Source organism: Mycteria americana, chromosome 6 (genome assembly GCF_035582795.1).
Source record: "Mycteria americana isolate JAX WOST 10 ecotype Jacksonville Zoo and Gardens chromosome 6, USCA_MyAme_1.0, whole genome shotgun sequence".
Classification (NCBI taxonomy): domain Eukaryota; kingdom Metazoa; phylum Chordata; class Aves; order Ciconiiformes; family Ciconiidae; genus Mycteria; species Mycteria americana.
Window position 1 is genome coordinate 60,433,279 of NC_134370.1, and position 21,924 is coordinate 60,455,202.

At 35.1% G+C, this 21,924-nt stretch overlaps 1 protein-coding gene across 1 annotated transcript in view; it reads left to right on the forward strand.

The window, feature by feature from the left end:
- Positions 1-21,924, forward strand: part of EFL1 (elongation factor like GTPase 1) — an 82,141-nt gene that overhangs the window by 21,240 nt on the left and 38,977 nt on the right. Inside the window, exons 13-15 of the mRNA XM_075506163.1 lie at positions 4,036-4,187; positions 4,867-5,045; positions 5,739-5,874. Coding sequence (XP_075362278.1) covers positions 4,036-4,187; positions 4,867-5,045; positions 5,739-5,874 — 467 coding nt within the window. The remainder of the gene's footprint in view (positions 1-4,035; positions 4,188-4,866; positions 5,046-5,738; positions 5,875-21,924) is intronic.

Below are 21,924 nucleotides of genomic sequence, written 5' to 3' on the forward strand. Positions count from 1 at the left end.
ACAACCATTTGTTGACAGTAGTATCAATCTTTTGGAAATCAGTTGATGTTCTGTCTGTGATGTTTCATTTTTAAAATGGTCTGAAGGTTAAAAGGTTAAAAAAAATAAACATAACACTTTCTTTAATAATCAGAGGCCAATTTATTTTGGGGTTTTTGTTTTGATTATTCACTATGAATTTTTGAAATGTTTTGGAATTAAGTCTCTCTTTGATAACATGGAAGGGCAGAAAAGCTATCTTATTCAGAGGATTGATTGCATGAAGAAGTTTAGTTGTCATTTAGTTTGAACTAAATGAGTTATCCTGGGGGAATGTGGGAATAAAGAAGAAGTCACCAGTAGTTTGCTTACATTACCTGAAATCTGATTCATTTAATCAACAATCTACTGAATGGTAATAGTATGTATATTATACTCTTTTCCACATTATTATTTCCATAGCATTTTTTCACCACACGGTTGAGGTTAAGAGGAGTTAGTAATAATGTGGTTACCCATCTATGTCAGCTCTATTACTTGTGCCTGGTTCACGTGTATGGTGTCTGGATGCCGTAGCATCTCTCTGGAGGTAGGGAATCTCTCTTTTTCTTTCTGCTTCAGAATTTTGATTTACTGTTTTTTGTGTGACTGCGTGGTCCCATTTTTTTCTGCCAATATTATGAGGCTGTAGATCCTTTCTTATGGAGTGAAAACAGGAGAGGGAAGAAATATGGTAGGGAAGAAGAGGAGAAAATCCTTCTTCTGGTTTCGTCAGCATTTGTTCAAAATTGATTTCCCTTCTGATTGGTTCTGCCAACTGGAGAAATTGAGTAAATCAGGGTATAATTTAAAACTGGTTTTGTTGCAGATCCAGTGCCTTATGTGCATTAATCTTGCTCTGTGTTCTGCTTGAGTGTGTTACAATTGTATACAAGGATTTATTTGACGACATTATTTGACAATATTATCTTTTTGTGCTTTCTAATGATACTATTGGGAGTGACTAATTTTATAGAAATTGACGCTGACAGAAACCAGGATGGAAGTCTAGGTTGTACCTACTAGCTAAAGTCCCACCTACACTCAGTCTGCTGCTTATCAAATTGAGAATATAATTAACTGTGCTTATGTGTATTGCAACATACACCCGTGCATTCAGAATTTTAATGTACCTTTAACATTTGTGATTAGGGCTATCTGACACCTAAATATACTGATACTTTTAAAAATACTATGTAAAGGGAAAAAAAGCAAACAAACTTTTTTCTTTTATTCTCAGGATTATTTACACAAATGAAAAGTATTTTTGGACAAATGTGTTGGAATGCATACATACATCCTCATGTGTATACTATACCATCATATATAGACTGCATTTATGACACTCTTGGCTGTCTCATCTGTACTTTCCCTATCAGTCTTTCTCCTCTGGGAATTTTTCAGACATTCCAAACCCTTAAATAGCTTTGAACAGCTGCCTTCAGGAAAAAAAAAAATCATCATAAAAAAGTTTTCTTCTCCACCATCTGCTTTGCATTTTCTATTGTTAAGCCTCACTCTCTTTTGCAATAAAATAAACAAACCAAACAGAAATACCACACTATCCCAAATTTCAGAGATACATATTCTTAATTCTGTCACAATGATTGTTTAAGAGATTATTTTCTCAAAAGAAAAAAAGAAAAAGAAAAAAAAAGCTGCTGAGAAGTTTGTAGTGGCGATTTTGTCTTACTTTTGCCTTTTGTATGACATGTAATGTGTCTGTCCTGTGTTCTGAGTTTTGAAGGTCTGTGCTTCAAATTCTCACATTTTATCCTGGGGGCCTCTCTTAGGTAATTTTTTGGAGAGATTTTTAATTTATGTATAGTTTTCTTACTCTTTTGAATTGAATGTTTGGATTCAAGGTAAGCATGATAACTGTGGTCAAAGTTATTTCCTCCAGTTCTAAGAAGAGTTTTGATAAAATGAAGGGTCTCATTAAGCATTTTTTAAATTAAGTCTCTTGCAGAATGTGTTGTATGCAGAAAAGCATCCATATTACGATATTAAAAAAATCTTACTGGCAGTGAGTTGGTCTCAGCTACATAAGCTGTTCAGGGCTTTCTGCCCCTAAATCCAGTTAAGGGCAGAGTAAGCGTACAGTAAGTGTCTCTACTGGCTACACATAAAAACTTTGACCCTTAAGTGATGGGTTGTTTCCCTATTTGGGAGTGTGGAATAGTTGATATGGGGATGTGATTCAATCTTTTTTTTAGTAGAGATCGTATTTATATGCCTGTTCTGTAAAGAAAAATTACTGCTGTAGTGCTTCCCACTGTTTTTTTCCTCTTATCATTCATTACTACTACTGCTGTTCAAGAAATCTTGAACTGTTTTTGTAAGTGTGGAAATTAAAGGGAGGAGGTGACTTGTCCAAGGCTACTAAACAATTAAAACTACTAACAAGGCACTTTTTTTTTAATGCTCTGTTCATCAGACTGTGTGCTTGATACAATTGACTGAAAGAATCCTAAACCATCTTAATACTAAGAACAGTTGTTCTTTTCTCCATCATATGAGCAAATGCAGACGTAAGGACACATCATATAGATGGGGTTTTGCTGTGGGATTATGTTCACCTTCTTGAGTTGAAGTCAAGATCTAAGATTTTGTGATTAGTTTGTCCAGTTGTGTTGTACAAATGCATGTTTCATGATAGAGAGAATTCTTCTGTTTCTTCTCTCGAGTTAGAATTCCATTAAGAATATTCATATAATATAAAAAATGCATTGGTTATTATTTTGGAAAGAAATTATTTATTAATGCTGGAAAGTAATATGTATTTCCATTACTCCCAATGCAAAAAAAAAAAAAAAAGCAAACATTCTAGTTCCATGAAAAAAATTGTATCTGCATAACTTAATTATTTTTTCCTGCTTTTAAGCCACGGTGATAAAGATATTTTTTTTTTTTAATGTAGGCACCTGACAGCACATTACATGAGAAATTGTAGATATTGAAATTACTAAACAGAACAGATTATTCTTAAGAGTATCAGTAATGATTATAGCAGGATCACAGGTTCAGCTCTTTTATGTGAGAAATTAATAGAAAGAGAGGAAGAATTGGCAAGAGAGGTGACTAGTATCTGAAATTAATGTCCTTGTTTAGACTTTATTAAATTAGAAGATAACCTCCTATTACAGATTTTTATTTAGGACCAGATTTAAAAATCAAATGGACAATTTCAGGCAGTGCTGTTAGATTTCATATATGCATAACTCACTTTGCTGTTTAAAATGCGTGAAAAGAGTTGTATTTAAAAAACAAGTCTGTTTATATTGCCTTATGTAAGAATGATAATGTCATTCTTTAATTTTAATTTTTTATTGCTTTAAATCTTATGTTAAAGCACTTTGTTTTAAGGCAGGGTTCACCAGTTAGTAGATAGAAATTGCATCAGAATATTAAAATGGTTCTTTGTTGTTGTTGTCTCAGTTTTAAATCTTTTGTCCTTTATGAAGTTATTCACTTTATGGAAAGGTAGCTATAGCAAGCAAAGACTTTTCCCTGCTTTTGAACACTTGTTGTAAAGTCTACCTTAAAATAATAAAGGTAGCACAAGTAATTTAAAATGACAGTATTTGATCCCTGTGTATTTGGAAGAAAAGTGTGGTAGTTTTTCCTAACTGTCTTGGTATAGATAAGCTTAGATTAGTACACTGTATGCTTAGTCTTAGCTGTCATTCTAGCTCAGGATAACATACTGGACATGGTGTAAAAAGCAATTTTGAAAATTGGCTTGGATCTTTCCTGAAAAAGTGGGAATTCACACATCAGTGGGAGAAACTTGACTTATTTTAACAAACAGAAGTTTAACATGGTGGCCTCTTCCAAAACATGGTAGAGGAAGAGTTTGCTAATTTTAGCTGACTTGAAATATACAGTATCATTGGGACAAAATGCATTCTGCATAAGTTTTTATTTATGCCAAATATAGTATTCTAGTTATTGTGATTTAATTTCTTTTAAAATAAATGACATTTCCAAATACTAATGTTTTAAAATACAATGTAGGCCTTTAACTCAAGAAGAAATAACTCACCGGCGTGAACTTGCAAAACGAAGGCATGCAGAAAAATTGGCAGCAAATCAAGGAAAGGAGCTCTCAGAAAAGCCCCCAGGTGAAAATTCATCTGAAGTAACTGGGAACACTGGTGGTACAAAAGGTATGTAATGCTCTGCTATCTATTTTTCTCACAGGATGTTTAATAGTAGTGTCTAGGTGTTGTCAAGGGTCTGTGTACCTTGCAAAGAGTCATCCACATGCCAGTCCAAACAGTTCAATAGATGGAAGTGAATGAAGAGTGAGGAGGGATTTATAAGAAAGCTGATAGTTCATAAATGCTGTAATAGTGCCATGAATACCTGTTCCTCTAGCTGGAGAATGTGCTTGGTCTCAGTATTTTGAGTCAGTGAAGACAGATGATGCTTGAAGGAGATGTTCTGCTGAAGAACTGGAAAATTTTCACTCTATGTAGAAAGGTGGGGCGATTGACTTTTGCGTTGTGTATGAGGTAGAAAGATTCAGATTTCTTTAGCTTACTGCTAGAACCTTCTTATGGACTTGTTACTAGCATACTGTATGCCGATATAACTTTAATTCCTTTAAGCTTTTATGAGAGTAACTGTTTCAGTAACAAAAAAACCCCCTGCCTAATAATAAATTGGTACAAAAGCAGCATATGAGCAACAGAACTGGATTATGAGTTATGATGGGGCATTTGTGCAGTATTTCAATGCATTGCCAGGTGTGATAGGATAAGATGTAATTGATTATTTCTTTTTCTTCAGATGATGAGGCAGGAACTGCTTTTATACTTCATATATTTTTCTAACTTTGATTAGGTGAAGAGCAACAGCTCATTGGTCAAGCAGAGATCATGACGTCAAAGGCAATGAAACAGGAAGCAGACAACAAGGAGTCTTTCATTGCTTTTGCTAGAGTGTTCAGTGGCGTGGTGCAAAGAGGGCAAAAGATCTTTGTTTTAGGACCAAAATACGATCCTGCTGAGTCTTTGCATAAGGTAAGAGGTGACAGTGAACTGTTACCATAACTTGAGATTCTTTTGAAACATCGATGACCTAACTTTTTACACCTTGCTCACTCAAAAAATAATTAATTAAAAAAAAAAAGTTCAAGTCAAAAATTCCGAAAAGCATCAAAGTAATTTAGGTAATTGTGGTAATAGCTGATTGTGTCCGTAAACTCATGATAAACCTTAACATTTCCAAAATAGTTTAAGTACAGTGTGTATTAGCTAACAATAAATCCAGTATGTGCACACTTTGATTCAAAGAAAACTTGTGAAGGAAAAAACAATGCTTTTGGGGAACAGGAAGCTGCATAATAGTATTGAAAAAAGTGGTATTAAATGTTTCAAGATTGTGATCATAGAAGTTCATTACTTATGAATTTACTTTAAAACATTTATCAGTGGCAATGAAAAGTGAGCTAGGAGTAGTACACACCTAAAAATTACCAAAGAAGGCATTTTTTTAAATTTTCTTGGTAACATTTGCTCATTTGCCACAAGACTGGATTTTTGGAGGGGGAAAAAATATTTTCAAATATATGTTGGTTTTTAATATCTAACTTTTGAAATGAAAATGCTTTAGAATGTATTTCTTAGCTTTGGAATGCAAGGGGGTTTTGAGGAAGAAGTTTTTATCAGTACTAAGTGATAAACGTCCAACACTGGTTGTTTTACTCTGTGTAGCTGTCATCCCAGTGTTCTGCTACAAATGATCTGCCATTGGTTCCTCATATGACTTGCTGTACGTTGGAGAATCTCTACTTGCTTATGGGAAGAGAACTTGAAGATCTTGAAGAAGTACCTGCAGGAAATGTTCTGGGTAAGATGTAACTAGTATTTAGTTTCCTAGAGCTTCAATCCTTGTATCGTCCAAAATACACTGAAATTGTTTTGATGTGATTAATAATAAGAAAACTTAAATAAATCTATAAATGTTTTTAGGTATGTTGTGTGTGCAAAAAATGAAGGCACTCTAATTAAACTGATTTCTGTGAACTTTGAATTGTGAGGAGGGAAAAGATGCATCAATAGGAGAAAACTAGGGATTACATTAGCCTGTTATCTTCAAGTTGGAGTATTGCCAGGTAATCATCGCTGCCCGGAATTACCAAAGGCAGCAGTAAGGTCTCATATTTTATAAATTGCAAGGATTATTTATAATATTTTCCCAACAGTGGAAATTCTGTAATATGACTTCTCTAGTGATGCGGATAATTGTAGTTTTATTTATGGGTCTGCTTGAACTATGGTGCTAAAAATTATTTCTTTTATGACTGTGGCAAATTTTGCACTTTCTCCGTGGATGAGGTTCTAAGTGATAAGTCATCCTAATCATTGAGTTATGCTATTTTTGCTTTCCTCTAGAGTATGAATAGCACTCTTTGCTGGTTTTGTCCTTCATTTGTCCTTTTTTAATATCAGAAGTAGTGTTTAGAATTTAGAAAGTGTAAACTTAAAAAATTATTTGGTTCTTTATTTTTTCATTTTGTGAATGAAAATGTACGAACTACAGCAAAATATAAGAATTTTTTTTCATGTCTATTGTCTGATTTTTAGAAATTTATAGTAAATATATAGTAAATAGAAAATAAGTGTACTCCATCTGGGTTAGATTTTTTTAATCTAGACAGTTAACCATGGTGGTCACTTTTAGCATGGGCCTGGTGTTCAGAACATAAGCAGCTGGTGAATTAGTTTTATTTGGAACCTTAATATTTTAAAATTCTGTATTATACCATACTCTAGTCTGATGCCCAAATTGACCATTTTCAGTATCAAAATGTGTTAAGTATATGGTCTGTTTACTTCAAAAAATGATTAAGAGTTTGGAAAATAAAACCACCCCAAAACGCTCCGCAGTAGAAGTGAAAGGATATCATCTTCGTGCTTGCCAAATAATAAATACTCCTGGAGCTCCCTTCTGCAGAGAAAAATATATTGTGAGAATTATATTATATCTTTAATATTAAAAGTTGGACCAAATTTCAAGAAACATTTTTGTAACCAATTAATTCTACCAAAAAGTTGTGAGTAATCTCTACTGCTGAAGGCCACTCTTCAGTGAGGTCTAGCTTTTCCATGAAAAAAAGCATGTTAGTTGAGTAATACGGAAGTTCTAAATGGTGACACAAGATTTGTCATATTTAGAAGAATTCATTGGAATTTTAAGATCAGAATTAACAGTTAGAGCTCTTAGCCAGCCTGTGTTTGGTATTTGATCTCTTTTTACCAGATCACTGTCTAGTCTCTTTATATATTGACAAAACAGGTTTTCATTTTTACCTAGAACATACAAGCTCAAGTATAATGTTTTGGGTTTTTTTTTAATCTGATGTAATTTTAAAGAATTTTTAAAACTAAAAGCCCTAAATACCTTCTTGTTCATTTGTTTCTCCCATTTTCCTGTAAAGCTGCGTTGTTAATTTACATAAATTCAATAAATACCTTTACTGATTTGATGATGATTTACCACACTCAGGAGAAGATGCAATACATTTATATGAAAGGAATCTGTAACAATGGTGATGCAAGACTTTTATTATTCCGGTTAGTAACAATGATTTCTGTTTCAAAGGCCATTTATCTTCCAGCTTTAAAGCATACAGCAGTGATTTCTCTCCAGCCATATAAGGAAATTGCTTGTAGATTATCTAGTAAATTAAGGAAGCTTTTCTGAAAGCTCTGTAGTTTTACTCTGTATAATTAAATTATTGCCATAAGGAATACCCAGTTAATCATGACTGCCTATTTCTACTTTAAAACTCATGGTATAGAGATTTTTCAGATTTTTTTTCTTCAGGGTTTGGGGGGGTGGTTTGCTATTATTTATAGGTTGTTTCTTACAAGGAAGAATCTGCTTGGTCCTAGTGAGCAGCCCTTTTATTCTCTATACTGGCTTATGCAAAGGTTTAATAACCAAAGACATGGCTTGATACATAGGTTGTTTTACTGAAGATGAAAAGATTTTTCATCCCTTGTTCCTTGTGTTCAATTAATATTTCCTTAAAATACTAATCTCCTTTTAATTGCTAAAAATCTGAGAAAATATTGTAAGACGAAGAGGTAATGAAGCATACTGTATTTGAACTGCAAAGCTGTCACACGTTCGAGAACATCCAGCTGAAAAGGAATATTATGTCCCTGTCTAATATACATAGCCATTCCGGCAAGCTTCGGAAAGTTATTTTCTGGTATTATTCTGAGTTCCTGGAAGTTAGGAGAGACAGACTGCTTTGCATTAGTTAATTTGTATTGCAAATTTGCAGCTCAAATGTTTTATCAAAAGTATTTGTAAAAAAGCTTTAAGCAGTATGTCATTTTCAAGTAATGGCAAACACAAAGTACTGCCTCCTTCAACATAGCTGTTTATAATTCATAATTTTTCTTCTTTACAATCTCTGCGACTACTATACATTTTTTGTAGTCCTTGAGTAGGAGGTAAAATATGATTTACAACAAATGAAAAATTTCTCAGGGACCAAGGATAATAAAGTCTTTGTAATAAATCTTCTTTTAAAAATTATTTGTCAGAATATTCTGTGAAAAGAGTAAAATTTTCGTCTCTGACAAAAACACCTGGTTTGTAGAATTTGTAATTTAGAAGCACTATTGATTTCTACACTCTGAGAACTAAAAAGGAGTATATTAACAAAATGCCTTCTGAGGAGAAAGTACTGTCTTCTTTTTCAGTTTTTTTTTCCCCTGCACTTCTGTCAGAGGTCCTGTGCCAGCAGACAGGAAATTACACTTGGTAACTGGTACTACTAGGTTCTACTTTGTACTACTTTGAATGAACAGAGACCTTGCAGGAGGAGAATCTAGTTACTGGAGCAGCAGATAAGGTTATACTAGATTAGGTACGTGCCCTTGGGTTCCAAACGGCACTTGCGTTTAGCTGAAACTGCTGAATGAAACACACGATTTTCATTGGAACGGGCCATGAAAAGTATTTTGAGGTTTAATTTTGAAAGATGTCGAAGTACTGATCCAAAAATAAATCATGTATCTTGATGCACTGTTTCAGGAATGGCTTATTTTTCTCTATCGTGTCACAGGCCTTTTACATGGTATGCAGTTGCTGAATTTGAACCTCCCTGTGGTCATCAGGTCTGAGAGTCCTGGGAGTGAGAGCCTTGTCTTGCAAATGGTCCACCTACTTGTCCTTATTGCAGTGCTAGCCTTCTCTTTATCACTCTGTCCTGTCTTTAAGGGCCGTATGAACTTCTGTACCAGCTTTACTTGTCACAGCTGGGCTAATGCTGCCTTATCTTAACAGAAACACTGTTATCTGTTCTGTAAATTCTAACTAGGTGTATCAAAATCATGTTTAAATTGCAAATATAGAAGTACTCTGTGCTTGCAAACATTAAATGTGACAATTATGTATGTCACCTAAATCTCTATCTCAAAATCAGTTGAGATCTTTTGATTCCAAGACATCTTGGGCACATTTTGTGCTTACCTTTTGAAAACTGCCTGAAAATATCCATTGGAAAGAAAATTTTGTATCGTACACCTTGGATGCAAGTCTATGTGCTGTTTTGAAAATATTGTCCTTCTTTGTCTTTAAGGAGAGAAACAATACTTGAATATTAAATTCCAAAGCCTGCTTGGCTGATGTATCATTGCATGCTCTTAGTGACACTATAATTAAGTGACCTATGTTTGCATAATCTAGTGCTATGCAAATAGCAAGCTACTATAATTGCCCCACTCTCTTTAAAGATTTGTCCTTCTTTGCTATGACAAAAATATATCAGAGAAAAGAGCTTGATATAGACAATCATCTGGCTATCCAGATGTGTTGAGCTTCTTTAGTTTATTGAGTATTATGGAAACTTAGGTTCTTGCTGGGACACTCCCCCTTGTTGTACAGGGAACATCAATGGTACTGGAGGTTCCTGCTACCATGCAGGCATCTTCTCCAGATGTGTTGTATTTGACAGGAAGTGAACCCCTTGCTGTACGTGAAATCCAATGATCTCTAGTTTAGTTACCATAGCTGCTCTTATTAGTGCTTAGTTTCCCTTATAAAAAGGAGAACTATAAATGGTCCAGTCATGAAACATTAACTGATTTAATTTGGATGTTGTATGTAAGTTCTTCTGTTTGCCAAGTAGTGTTAGGTATTGTTTAATAAACTGTAGAGACTGATAATACAGGTACACAAATAGAAAAATTAACACTAACATAAAAAATTTTTCTTTTCAAATTTTTTTTGTTAATGAAAGGTGTGGGGAAGTAGTATTTATTATGTCATTTCATGAATGAAAAAATGTTGCTGCTTTACCAGGAGGGAAAACAATAAATTGAAACAGTGTTAAAAGTTTTACGAAGGTTATTATAGGCAAGTTTTAAATTATTTTGGTTATGTTTCTATGTTAAGAATATTTCGTCTAAATCAAGACTACCTCTGTCACACCAGTAAGTGTTTTGAAGCATTAATAGGTCTGTATTCTGGGGAATGCAAGAGGAAGTGGGGATGGTTGATTTATGTGTTCCCGTGCAAGAATCTCTCTCTCTTTTTTAAAAATTTATTTATTTATTTAAACCAGGCAAAGGAAAAGCATCATTTTATAATACTTGTTTTGATATTTTTGTAGTTGAAGATGATAAAAGGAACTTAGTGGATGATCCCCAAAGTGACAAAGGAAAAATTAGAAGGCAATAAGTGAGGAAAAAGTAATTTGGGCTCATAAGTAAAGATTTGAGCAAGTGCATGCTCTCCAGATGCCTATAACAGCTTCCTCCCCCCCCCCCCCCCCCCCGCCCTTTTTGTTATTTTTCTTGTTGCTGTCCTGTAATTGAAGGAAAAATACCTTTTTTGTTCTATGCAAAAAAGGGGGGCGTTTAGTAACGAAAACAGTTGTTGGAGGTAGTGTAAAAATGTATTTTAAATAGGCAAAAAGAAGTAGTATGTTTTTGTGATGATACCATGCACAGCTGAAAGGCCTAGGATTCCCATACTGGGTATTGATTCTCATTTCTAAGTAATTTAGGCAAACGCTGATGTAAAAACCAAAGAACATGTTTCTGAAAACACTGGTTTAGGTACTTGTATGAGTATGAGCATGTTTAGGTACTTGTATAAGTGAATAATGTGGGTTTTTTTTTTAAACTTGGCTCAGTGTCATGTTTTTCTGAATAAATAATTGAAGAATCATTAAGTGATACATTTTTTGTTAATTGGAATAAATTTTATCTCAAGGCATGTTGCACGTGCACACTCATGCATGTGCACACGTATGAGTTCAGAATAACATGCATCTTAAAATTGACATGTATACTGCTTTTTATCCAGAAGTACCACAACAATAGTCTTGTGTTTGCTAGCATACAAAAACCAGATTTTTCTTAGAGCTGCCTATATGACTATTTAAGTGCTTTTTGTGTTTTGTTGAATATTCTTAAAAGCAAAGCTTTTCCCTTACCACTAGATTTGTAGTGCTTTAGTGTAATGCTCATAGGAGGCTAGATGATTTCCTGAATGTTTTCAAATGCAGTTAGCTGTGTGAATATCAAGTGTTCTACCAAATTAAGAGCATTTGTTTCTTTAACTTACCAAATGATGTTGTTAAAAGTAGGAGTCTAGAAGTCACTCCTGTTGCCAGCTCACTATGAACTGACTTCCTACATGACAGACTGCTGTGTACCTTGGTTTTCCCATTTCTAAAATGCTTGTTTTCCCATACAGTGTTCTTTCATGTTTTAATTATTTATAAAGCACTTATAGGATTCTTGACATGACAATATGACATGGGAAATGTAGGTGATTACGGATTCATACTTCTGGATTTTTTTTGTACCTTTCTGAAGATAGGTGCCATACAGCTGCAGCTAGCGTGAAGAGCTGGTATGAAGTATAGCTAACCTCATTACAAGGTGTCTAACAAGCTTTTTATTCCTTTAGGACTTCATCGAACAATTTAGGAGCTTTTAATAAGCAGCCTCTGTTAAGAGCAAAGAGCAGCTGCAAGCAGCGATGCCATTTTAAAGGCCCAGAATGGCTTTCTAGGACTGATGCCAACTAGCAAGCATTACCACCTTCTGTGAAAGCCCTAGGAACAGTCCTGCTGTTGCACCAGCCTTTTATTTCTGTGCAAACATTTGGTGGGCTAATTTCACTCTCTGAATCAGTAATGTGATTATTTAAAAAAATAAAATAGCCAGCTTGAAGTGATTCCAGCTGCATGGGCTGTCTCATCTCAGCATACTATGATCAGTGAACACAGGAGGGCAGTCTTTCTCAAGAATGTTACTGAAATTAGCTGAAAATAGTGAATGAAACAAAGAAAATTCATACCTTTGTCTTCAGTTTTGGAATACTTACCATTTTTATTGCTAACTGCCATCTTATAACCCCAATAAAATAACCTTGCATTATTGACTAGTTTATAGTAATCCAGCATTATTCAGGAAAAGGTATGTAATTGAATGGATTTTGTTATTGACTGACATTTTATCTTTGTGAACTGTTGGGTTTACCTGACATCATTGTATATATATTAATTTCCTACTCAGTTAATGTTTTATGAATAGTTAAATTGTTGAAAATATTAAATATGTTCAAATTTTTTCTTTGAGCTAAAGACATAATAGTTAATCTGTTGTTTGGCCTCTTTCAGTGCTGGAAACTGAAAACATTTTCTTAACTCTATTTTTGCTGTAGTGGACTTAGTCCCTTTGCAGTTACTGCTCTTTGCTATGTGTGGTTCCAACAAGCAGGCTGAGTAATTTGTGTTGCTGATTGGGCAATGTAACATAACATGCTGCACAGCTAACGAACTAGTATCAAATGAAATGAGAAGTGTGTTTTGCTGATCATCTGATAAGTTTCCTTTACCCTGTTTGCCTTACCATTTCTGCTGTTTTATTTGTGATTCCATTTCAGGGGATTTGACTTGACAAACTTTATTGCAAAAGAAATAGGTGATTCATTATCTTGATTTCAAATCGATATCAACATATCACTGGAGAGTGAAAAATATGATGTCTTATGTCAGAGGTATAGCACTGACATGTGCCTTTATTGACCCAGCTAAGGTTTTCTGGGGAAGAATACTTTGAATGGTTAATAGTTTCCTTATAAAACCTTTTTAGGTTGGGTGTTTTTTAAATTTATATTGAAGAATTTAAATTGCTTTTTGAGTAGCTCTATTTTTTCTATTTTTCTGACTGTAGCTTCTTAAGACTATAAACGGAAATCATAAGTGTAGTAATTCTTTCTGAAGAAAACCACTTCTAAATTCTCTAGTGCTTCTGGAATTTTCTCTGCTCTAATTTTCAGGAGTTTATTATGAGATCATAAAAATGTGTTTAGTCTTGCCACTGGAATACAAGGGTTTTTTATCATATTTTAAAATTGAGCTGTATAAGATTATTTAAGCTGAAGTCATAATATATTCATCTAGCCAAAAATGCCTTTAAGTTTGATCTCTTGACCACTGTTGGATTATAATGTCAAAAAATTCAAATAATTAAGTTTTTGAGGAAAGGAGAGAATGCAATGAAACATTCTGTATCAGTTTTAAAGCAACTTTTAGTTATTATAATCTGTAAAATCTGAGCTTTCATGTAAATGAAAATTAGGTTTCTAAATAATCTTCCAAATGTGAGACAAGCGCTCCTGATTCTTTGGGGTTTATATGCAGACAGATACTTGCTGATGCTTGAGGTTTCCCAAATAGCACCAGAAGGAAAACTGCCCAGACTTGTCGGTGTTTGCTGTTGCTACTTATATGCCTGTGGGCAGCAGTGGGACTAACAAGAATCAAGACAATTTCATACCACTGCTGCTTGAAGAAACTCACAGCACAGCAGCAGGCACATGCTCTGCAGCTACTTAATAGAAAAGATCTAGAAATAGACTGGAAAGAGGGTTTGAGGTGCAGGCAGTCGTCTCTCTTTATCACCCCTCTGTTTGCTTCAGAAAGAATTGATTTTTGGCCTTGGGACTTCAAATTTATTAGATGCCTATTATTACAGTAATATACATTGATCAGAATTCAGGGCCAGTGTTAAAGGAGACCGACTCCTTTTCCTTGTATAAGGGTGGAGAATTGACTTATGTAGTCATTAACTCTGGGCAGATGTTACTCAGCCTTTCAATAGCTAACTGTTTGTGGGTTTAGGTCCCAGATACTAGCTGGCTTATCTCCAAAATTTCCAAGTCTTCTGTGTGAGTAGTTGGTTGGATGTGATTTTTCAAGTCTCTTTAAAATGAGAGGATATGGATTTTCCCCAGTATTTCACAGTTGCTTTCGTTAGTCAGCATCAATGTATTATTTTTAATCTCTCCCTCTATGAAACTGAGTGTGTCCATATATAAATAAAGGGAGAACAGTTATCTACAGAAATAGGCATATTTATTACTGGGCTAATGAACCTCTTATTTTTTCCAATACTGTAAGAGAACAAGAGTGTTAAAGTAGTTAGTATCCCCGATGTAAAATGGTAATAGAAGTCTTAAGGTGAAGTTTTGAGATGATTGGCTGAGCTCACATCCGTAGTGTTGCGTTTGGGATTTTTTCCAACATACTGAGATGCATCACTGATGATTTTGGGAAATTACCTCACATTTTCATTTGAAGAGCCTGAAAACTATACCCTCCCTCAATCTGCTTGTAAAAATTACTTGGAACATGCTTTTGTGTTTGGTGGTTGGTTTGTTGTTTTGTTGTTTGTTTTTTTTTTAAAACAGTATCTTCTTTAAAACTGGAATGTCAGTATTTAGTAGGTGGCAGTTTGTAGTATAGCCGTGTGCTCTCTCCTTTCTTACGATGTGGTTCTAACAGGAACCATCTAACTTGCCTTGATTGATTGAAAATCTGTAAAGAGACTTTAGTATCCATTGCTAAATGAAGATCTATGATAAATTAACCAAAGTGACTTTGGTTTTGTGCTCAAAGTTGTCAGAATTCCATTTCTAAGAATATCTTGCCTGTTAGTGCCACTATGAAATATTGTACGAAGAAGTGGAAAATATTGGTTCAGGGATGAACTTGGACACTGGGGCACTAGAGTAAATGGCTGAGAGATTCAGCAAGCATGCCTAATTTGAGGAATTAGTGTTTAAGATTCAGTTATCAACAGAGGTGTAAATTACCTGATTTAACAAGGATCTGTATTTAGACTATATGATTGAACCTTTTATCCATTTGTACAAAATTGTATTAGGGTTGTTTTCCTAATTCTGAATTAAACACGCTGGAGAATTCCATTTGCAGAAGTAGTTTGCTGTAGAACTCAAACTTTCAGAAAGCTGTTTTAAAGGAACATTTCCTTTGTTTAATGTGGCTGTGGGTTTTCTAAAATTCAAACTGAGAACATGCAGTGTCATCTCAGGAATACTTACAAAATAATCGCTTTAAGTGCAAATGAGTTTGAAAATATATGCCTTATTACATGTAAATTCATGTATAGTAATTCAGAAGTAAAAAAGGCACTATAAATCAATTCTGTTTAGGAATATGTGCAATTACCAATGCAGAAAAGAAGTTTTATTCTTAAAGGATTTTAAGTTTTGCAGTGTTATTTATGGAAAATACATCTCTCATGCTACTGTGATGGTATACTTGAATCAGGTAGTGACATTTTTGAAAATAAGTGTGTACTTTTAATCAGCTAACTATTCCTTTAGCTGTTCCGGTCAGATAAAGTTCAATGTTGATGAGATGAATTAAGTTTTTCAGCTTCATTGCAAAGGAAGTCAATTTATGTACTAAAAGGTAGTTGTAAAATGTCTTTGTCACAATATCAAGTCATAGTATACTTCAAGGCAGATAACTAAATAAAAATGTAACTGGGATACTGTCTCATAGGTATCATTTAGGCTAGACTTTTACTTAAGTGTGGAATTGCAAAGACATTGAAGGGTGTCAAAACTTACATTAAATAGTGAAACTATCCTCTTGGATAATCTTTGTTTTCTGTATCTGAGAGATACATTTTAGATGCATGTGCATCTCCGTTCCTAACATAGCTTCTCTCTTGCTAGGCCTCGTATACAGTGCTGCTTCTCTATCCTTTTGCAGTCTCAATCAGGACAACGTGCTTTTCCCAACACATCCTTAGATAATGGAAACTACCTGCCTAGATAATCGTATTAATGATACAAAATATTTTCATTTCTCATGTTTATCTGTGCTGAAATATACCATGCGTAACTTGGGGAAGAAGAAAGTTGGATCTAGAAATTACAGTTTAGTTGTCTTAAAATGTTATCCTCTCTGTGCCCTATAGGAGGCAGTGAATGGGTGGTGGATAAAAGTAGTTTTTCTAGGCAGTGTAGGTTTTGTTGGTTAAATCTGGTTTGTCAGTATTTTTGCATAGTTCCCATCTTCTGAGTAATTTTTCTTAAATCTTAACTTTTTCAGCTTTAGTACATCAGGTAGTTGCTCTCTGTATATGTGGGTTTTAGCAATAGAAAATTTCTAATTCTCTTGAATTTGTAATGTTCTCTATTTCTGTATAATCTCTTTTCCAAGGTTATGCAAAATTTACACACTTTACATGGCTTCAATTGAATAAGGCTTTTTCCCATCTTTATACTTTAAACAAATATCCTGTGAACAAAAGTTCTGAAGAAAAGAATTGGTGGTTTTCTTTGTTTTTTTCAGAGTTTCAGTTTCTCACGACATATGCACAACTGTCTGATAAGGATTATATTTTAAGTTGAATATCAAATGATCTCAATATTCAGAGCATCTGAATTATGATGATGATGATTCCTTGACAAATTAGGGTAGTTAGAGAATTGTCATATAATTTTCCATATGTTTCTTTACTAGAAATGGAAATAGGAACCAGGTAACTTGTTTCATCCTTTAAACTGTTTTCTTATTCACATTTAATGTGAAGCCAGAGGGCACTGTTTTTCATACAATACAAAGATGTGTAGCTATTTCAATTTTGGGTAAAGGTCTCGCATGGGTTCACAGCACTGTCAGTGTAGTGAAAACTTTGGATTATGGTTTTTAATGTGCATTTCTTCATGCAGAAAATCTACAAATGTTTTGACTCTAAATTAAATTAATCTCAGGGAATATTCTGAAAGCCAAAAATCTGCAATCAGCGTGGTGTCTACTTATTAGCTCAACTCAGAAATAATGTATTGGTTTCAGAGGCAGTGTAGTGTTAAGTAAAGCCACTGTCATGAAAACATCTTGTTTAGCTTCCTATTCTTCTTTGATACTTCCTTTGTCCTGAGAAAAGGTACTGTTTTATATGAAAAAGAGATGGGAAAATTCTCCTCTGAATGTTTCTTTAACTTTCATGGCTACACTAATTGCCTTCTGCACAGAGTAATAGCCAGGCTGTAGAAATTAGGCTGGACCTCCCTCAGCTGTCTTTGGAGTGTTAAGATGGCTCTGAAATCTGCCCTTTTTCCCCTAAGCTCCCCACCCCAAATCTTAGTGTTAACCTCCTGTTTTCTGTTTGGATTCCACCTTTCTCTCTGCCTTTCCATCTGTTACTCTGCCCCAGCTTTTTATTTTGATTACCTTAGTTATCCCATGTCAATAAAGTAATACGAGAATATTTTAGTTAACCACAACCTACGCAAATGCAAAAGCTCTTCTCCTAACTGGCATTGTTTATGCAATATAAACCTCTAATCCATGAGGGCAATTTATTTGAATGTGTTTTAAATTCCTTCTGGAGCACTTCCTAATCTTAGCCTGGCCTCCTGTGTAACGGAGAGAGAAGCAGGATACACGCTTTCACACCCGCATGTGAAGAAGTGTTTGTCTTATTGTGTAATAGACCTAGTGCCTGTAATATACAGCGTTCTTGCAATAAATACCATCTGTGGTTGTGAAATGCCTCTACTTCTACATTTGATCTAGCCACAAAAGCCTTTTATTACTTTGTATATTTCTCTTTTGCTTTCATTGTCTGTTGTTACCAAAATTTCTTCAAGGAGTTCAGAAAAAGCAAGGAGAGGGTTGCAGTGAGGGCATGGGAGTCTGAGCGAGGAAGACCAGTTTGGAATTAATTCTGCACATAACCCCACTGAACATGAACATGGTTGCAGAGAATCGAAATCCTGTGTAACAAATAGGAAGGTTACAAAGTCAAGAGACTGTTAATAAAGGCTATATTTTAGTGAGTTATTTTCTAAATATTTTCCCGAGATTTTGATGTTGTTTCATGCTTCACATTAAATTGCAAAAGTGTTGTGAGGGTTGTTTGGCCTGTATCAGGGTGTGAGTCATGAAGTTGGCTTTGTCTGGCTTGTGAACTGTGTGGGGGAGTTAAGGCAGAGCTATATTTAGGAGTATCAACTGATGTCCAACTGTGGAGCACTGCTAAACAACAGTGTTAAAGGGGCAGCACTGGATAGTTTAGGCTCAAAGTTTAGATTGTTTGTAGTGGTTTATTATTTAGTAAATAATTGGAGAAGCTGATATTTACTAGAAATATTCTTCTGCAGAGGTTGCAAGCCAAGCAGTGTGAGTTTCAACTCCATTTGTACTTATCTAGTAATAGCTATTCTAATTTCATTGTCAAAACTGTATGAATTGAAAGTAGCAAGCATAGATAAAACTTCTAGTTTCATCTTACAGATTTCAGAATCTGAATTTGTAAGAATTTGTTATTTATAAAGAATTGTTTAATTCCAGTTATAGGTAGATAAGGGTAGTGTTTGAGGGGCTGACTATTGAGTTTTTGTCTTAAGATGCAGAACAGCTGCTGACTTTGAAATTTTGGCATTGATACGTGGAACCAAATTTAGGTACCTTTTTGTATCCAATTAAGACTAAAAGTAATATGGTTCTTTTCTAACCTTTCTTGCTCCCTACTACCTAATTCTCTCCAGCGAGGTCTGTTATGTATTTGGGCAAAATTCAAGCCAGTGATTTTAAAAAATGAGAGGCTCCATTTTCCAAGATTTCTCTTCTGTCATAACTGTCATGGACTCTAGCTACTGTTTTTTGTGGGGTTTTGCATTTGGTAACCTTCCTTTGTGCAGGCATGTTTTGGTAGATAATTCACCTAATTTGGTAGTGAGCATTTTATATTGCCATCTTTATTTCTGGGCCTGTTTGTGTGAAGACAGTGAGACCACAATAGGAAAAATGCAGTGAATTTAAGGACTCCAGCTGAGACGTGAGTGAAAGCTTTCCCTTACAGAATGGAGAGATTGCTGTCATCCTCATGAATTTGAAGCAGGCAGGTTTTTCAAAGGCACTTGGTGTTGGTTTAAGCACACTATTATTGATGTGAATGTAGGCAGACCTGAGCCAATACAATGTGCTGGTGGGGAAATAGAAAACCACACTTGGAATGTATAAATTATACAGTTGTTTAAGTTAATGTATGGGAGATAAGTCAGTTTATCTGTTACTGTCATTTTAAGCTTCATTGGCTAAAGTATCATCACTGCCAATTTTGATAGAAGTCTGTTTCGGTGACTAATTGGATTTCTGAAATATAGTATTGAGCAACAAATACTCATCTAAATACTTGGTGTTTTCCAAGTGTCATATGTTAAGATTTGTACAAGTCATGCTTTATGCAAATGGGTCAACCATTGCGAGTTGCATGACTGTGAGCCCCTTAATCAAAATGAAAATGCAAACCTGCTGGTAGTTCTTGTTACATCAGTTATTGCACTTACACATCAGCAAAGACATTCAAACTGATTCCCCCCTCTTTAGTCTGCCGGAGCTGTTGAGGACAAGGAAGTTGAAAGCCCACGTGATGAATTCTAAAGAGAGCCTACGTGGTTCATTGATGCAAAGAGCTGTGTGTTGAGAAGCTTTCAAAACGGGACCTAAAACGTATGGAATCCCGATGGTTACATTTTTCAGAGCTTTTCCACAAAAGACTAATTGTTTTGTGGCATGTTCAAAAAGCAAGTTCTCGTACTAACAAAGCCTGGATTCCTGTGGACTGGTGTCCTTAAAATCCTCAGCTTCCCTCTAAGCTACGCCTATCCTGCAGTTGTGTGTGTCCCAGTTGGCCAGCCAGGATGCGCGTGCTGGTCGCCAGGCAGCTGCTTCCAAGCGGGATATATAATGATCGTGTTTTGCCTGCCCTTTTTTTCACTGAGCTCACCAATTTTGGTCTCTCTTCAGTACTTAGCCATTGATTTTACATAACTTGTGGAAACTTAATTATATCTGAACCCTCTCTTCTCTCTCACTGGTGAACTTAGGGGAAGTTGACAACATGTTTAAAAGTTGTTGAGAGGAGACTGTGTGATTACAAGCATTGCGTTTACTTTGGAAATGAGACTAAAAACATACTCCGTTTTTAACAGATTCTTTTGTGTACATAATCCCGTCAGGAAGTATGACATATACTGTGTTGGAAGCGTTGTTTCTCAACCAAAAAAAGTAATTTAAGTAATCAGCCATTTTTAGCAGAAATGCTTTTCATTTTTAGTAGAAGAGGTTCATCTACCCAGAACTCTTCCAAGGCATTTAAAGCTGACACCTAGCAGTGGCAAATGGCCACGTTTCTTTTGTTCAGAAAAGCAGCTGACATGCTGTGTTTTAAGGTTTTGTTTTGTCTTGAAGCAGCAGCCGAGTCACTGCTGTTGCTTGTGGGTGATACATGATACCGCATCTGTGGACTCTTCTGTTTAGTCAGCAAAACGTTAGCCAGACTGATCTAGTTTCTGAGGGGGTAGCCGTGGGGCATGGTGGCAAATTAACTTGTTTCAGGACCATGAGGTGTTAGCTCCACTTTCTACGTGGATGGGAGGGAAAAAGGGTCTCTTAACTAGTTCTGTAAGATGCTGATTGTTAAACCTAGACTTCTGGTTGGCTTCGCCATGCCATAGGAGTTTCACTGTGATTAATATGTTGATTTGCTTTTTCTTGGACAACACGTCAGAAGCAGTGTCTCTTAGCAATGTATTAGTCCTTTCTTAGTTGAGGGAGTGAAAATTGGGTGAGAACGAAAATTGCCTTTTTATTAGGTTAGTTTTACCCTGTTTATTTAGTATCCTGAATTGGCTCACCCAGAATCTGACAAATGCTAGTGCTGGGGAAGCCAGAAGTGGGGGCAAGCTTGCTCCTTTTGATGGCAACTGGCTGTGAGATCATCGCAGCTGTATTTGAGATGGTGTTCTTAGACTACCTTTTGGGGTGGGGTCTCTTTTCCTTTTATCCTCTAATGCAAACGAAGCACTCGGTGACTGGTGTTATTACTGTTGAAAAGGAAATTAAACACTAAGGGTTTGCCAGATGTGGAGATGTGAAAAGCTCCAAGCTCCCTTCCTGGTATCTTTTGTCAGTAGGAGGCTCATGTTTTTAACAAATGAAGAGAGCAATGTTGGGGATGTTACCATTGCATGTAGACTGATGGGATGTAAATAAAATTAAATCTTATTAGTTCCTTTTTTGCACGGAGGTATTAACAATCAAGATTAGTTCTATTTACTTTTTCTCCATTTTGAAATAGAGGAACATTTTAAAGTCCACTTCAATTATGTGGTCTTCTGCACTAGTCTTAAGAATTCTCATATCTTAGAATGATCTGTACATTTTTTTTCCATTTTCTTCTTGACCTAGAGCTAATAAAAGTTAATATTTTGCAATATTTTAGGAAGTCAAAGTTATATGGACTACAAATTACAGTAATTACTCTCAATGATATATTAACTGAAGTAATCAGAAATTAGGGGGGAAATGGCAGTCTTTTTTCCTTTCCTTTGGGGAAAAAAGGTTGGGGGGATAAGGAGTAGCAGTCTTATTTTTTAAGGGTTTTTTTCTGTTTTAAATAGACATGATTTTGGTATGCTTAGTTTACACAGATGCAGACTGCCACAAATACTTAATGTGAAGCTGACTTGTAAAATTCATAACTTAAATATAGTTTTAATTTTGTGGAAAAATAAGGTTTTTTTTTTTTAATCTCT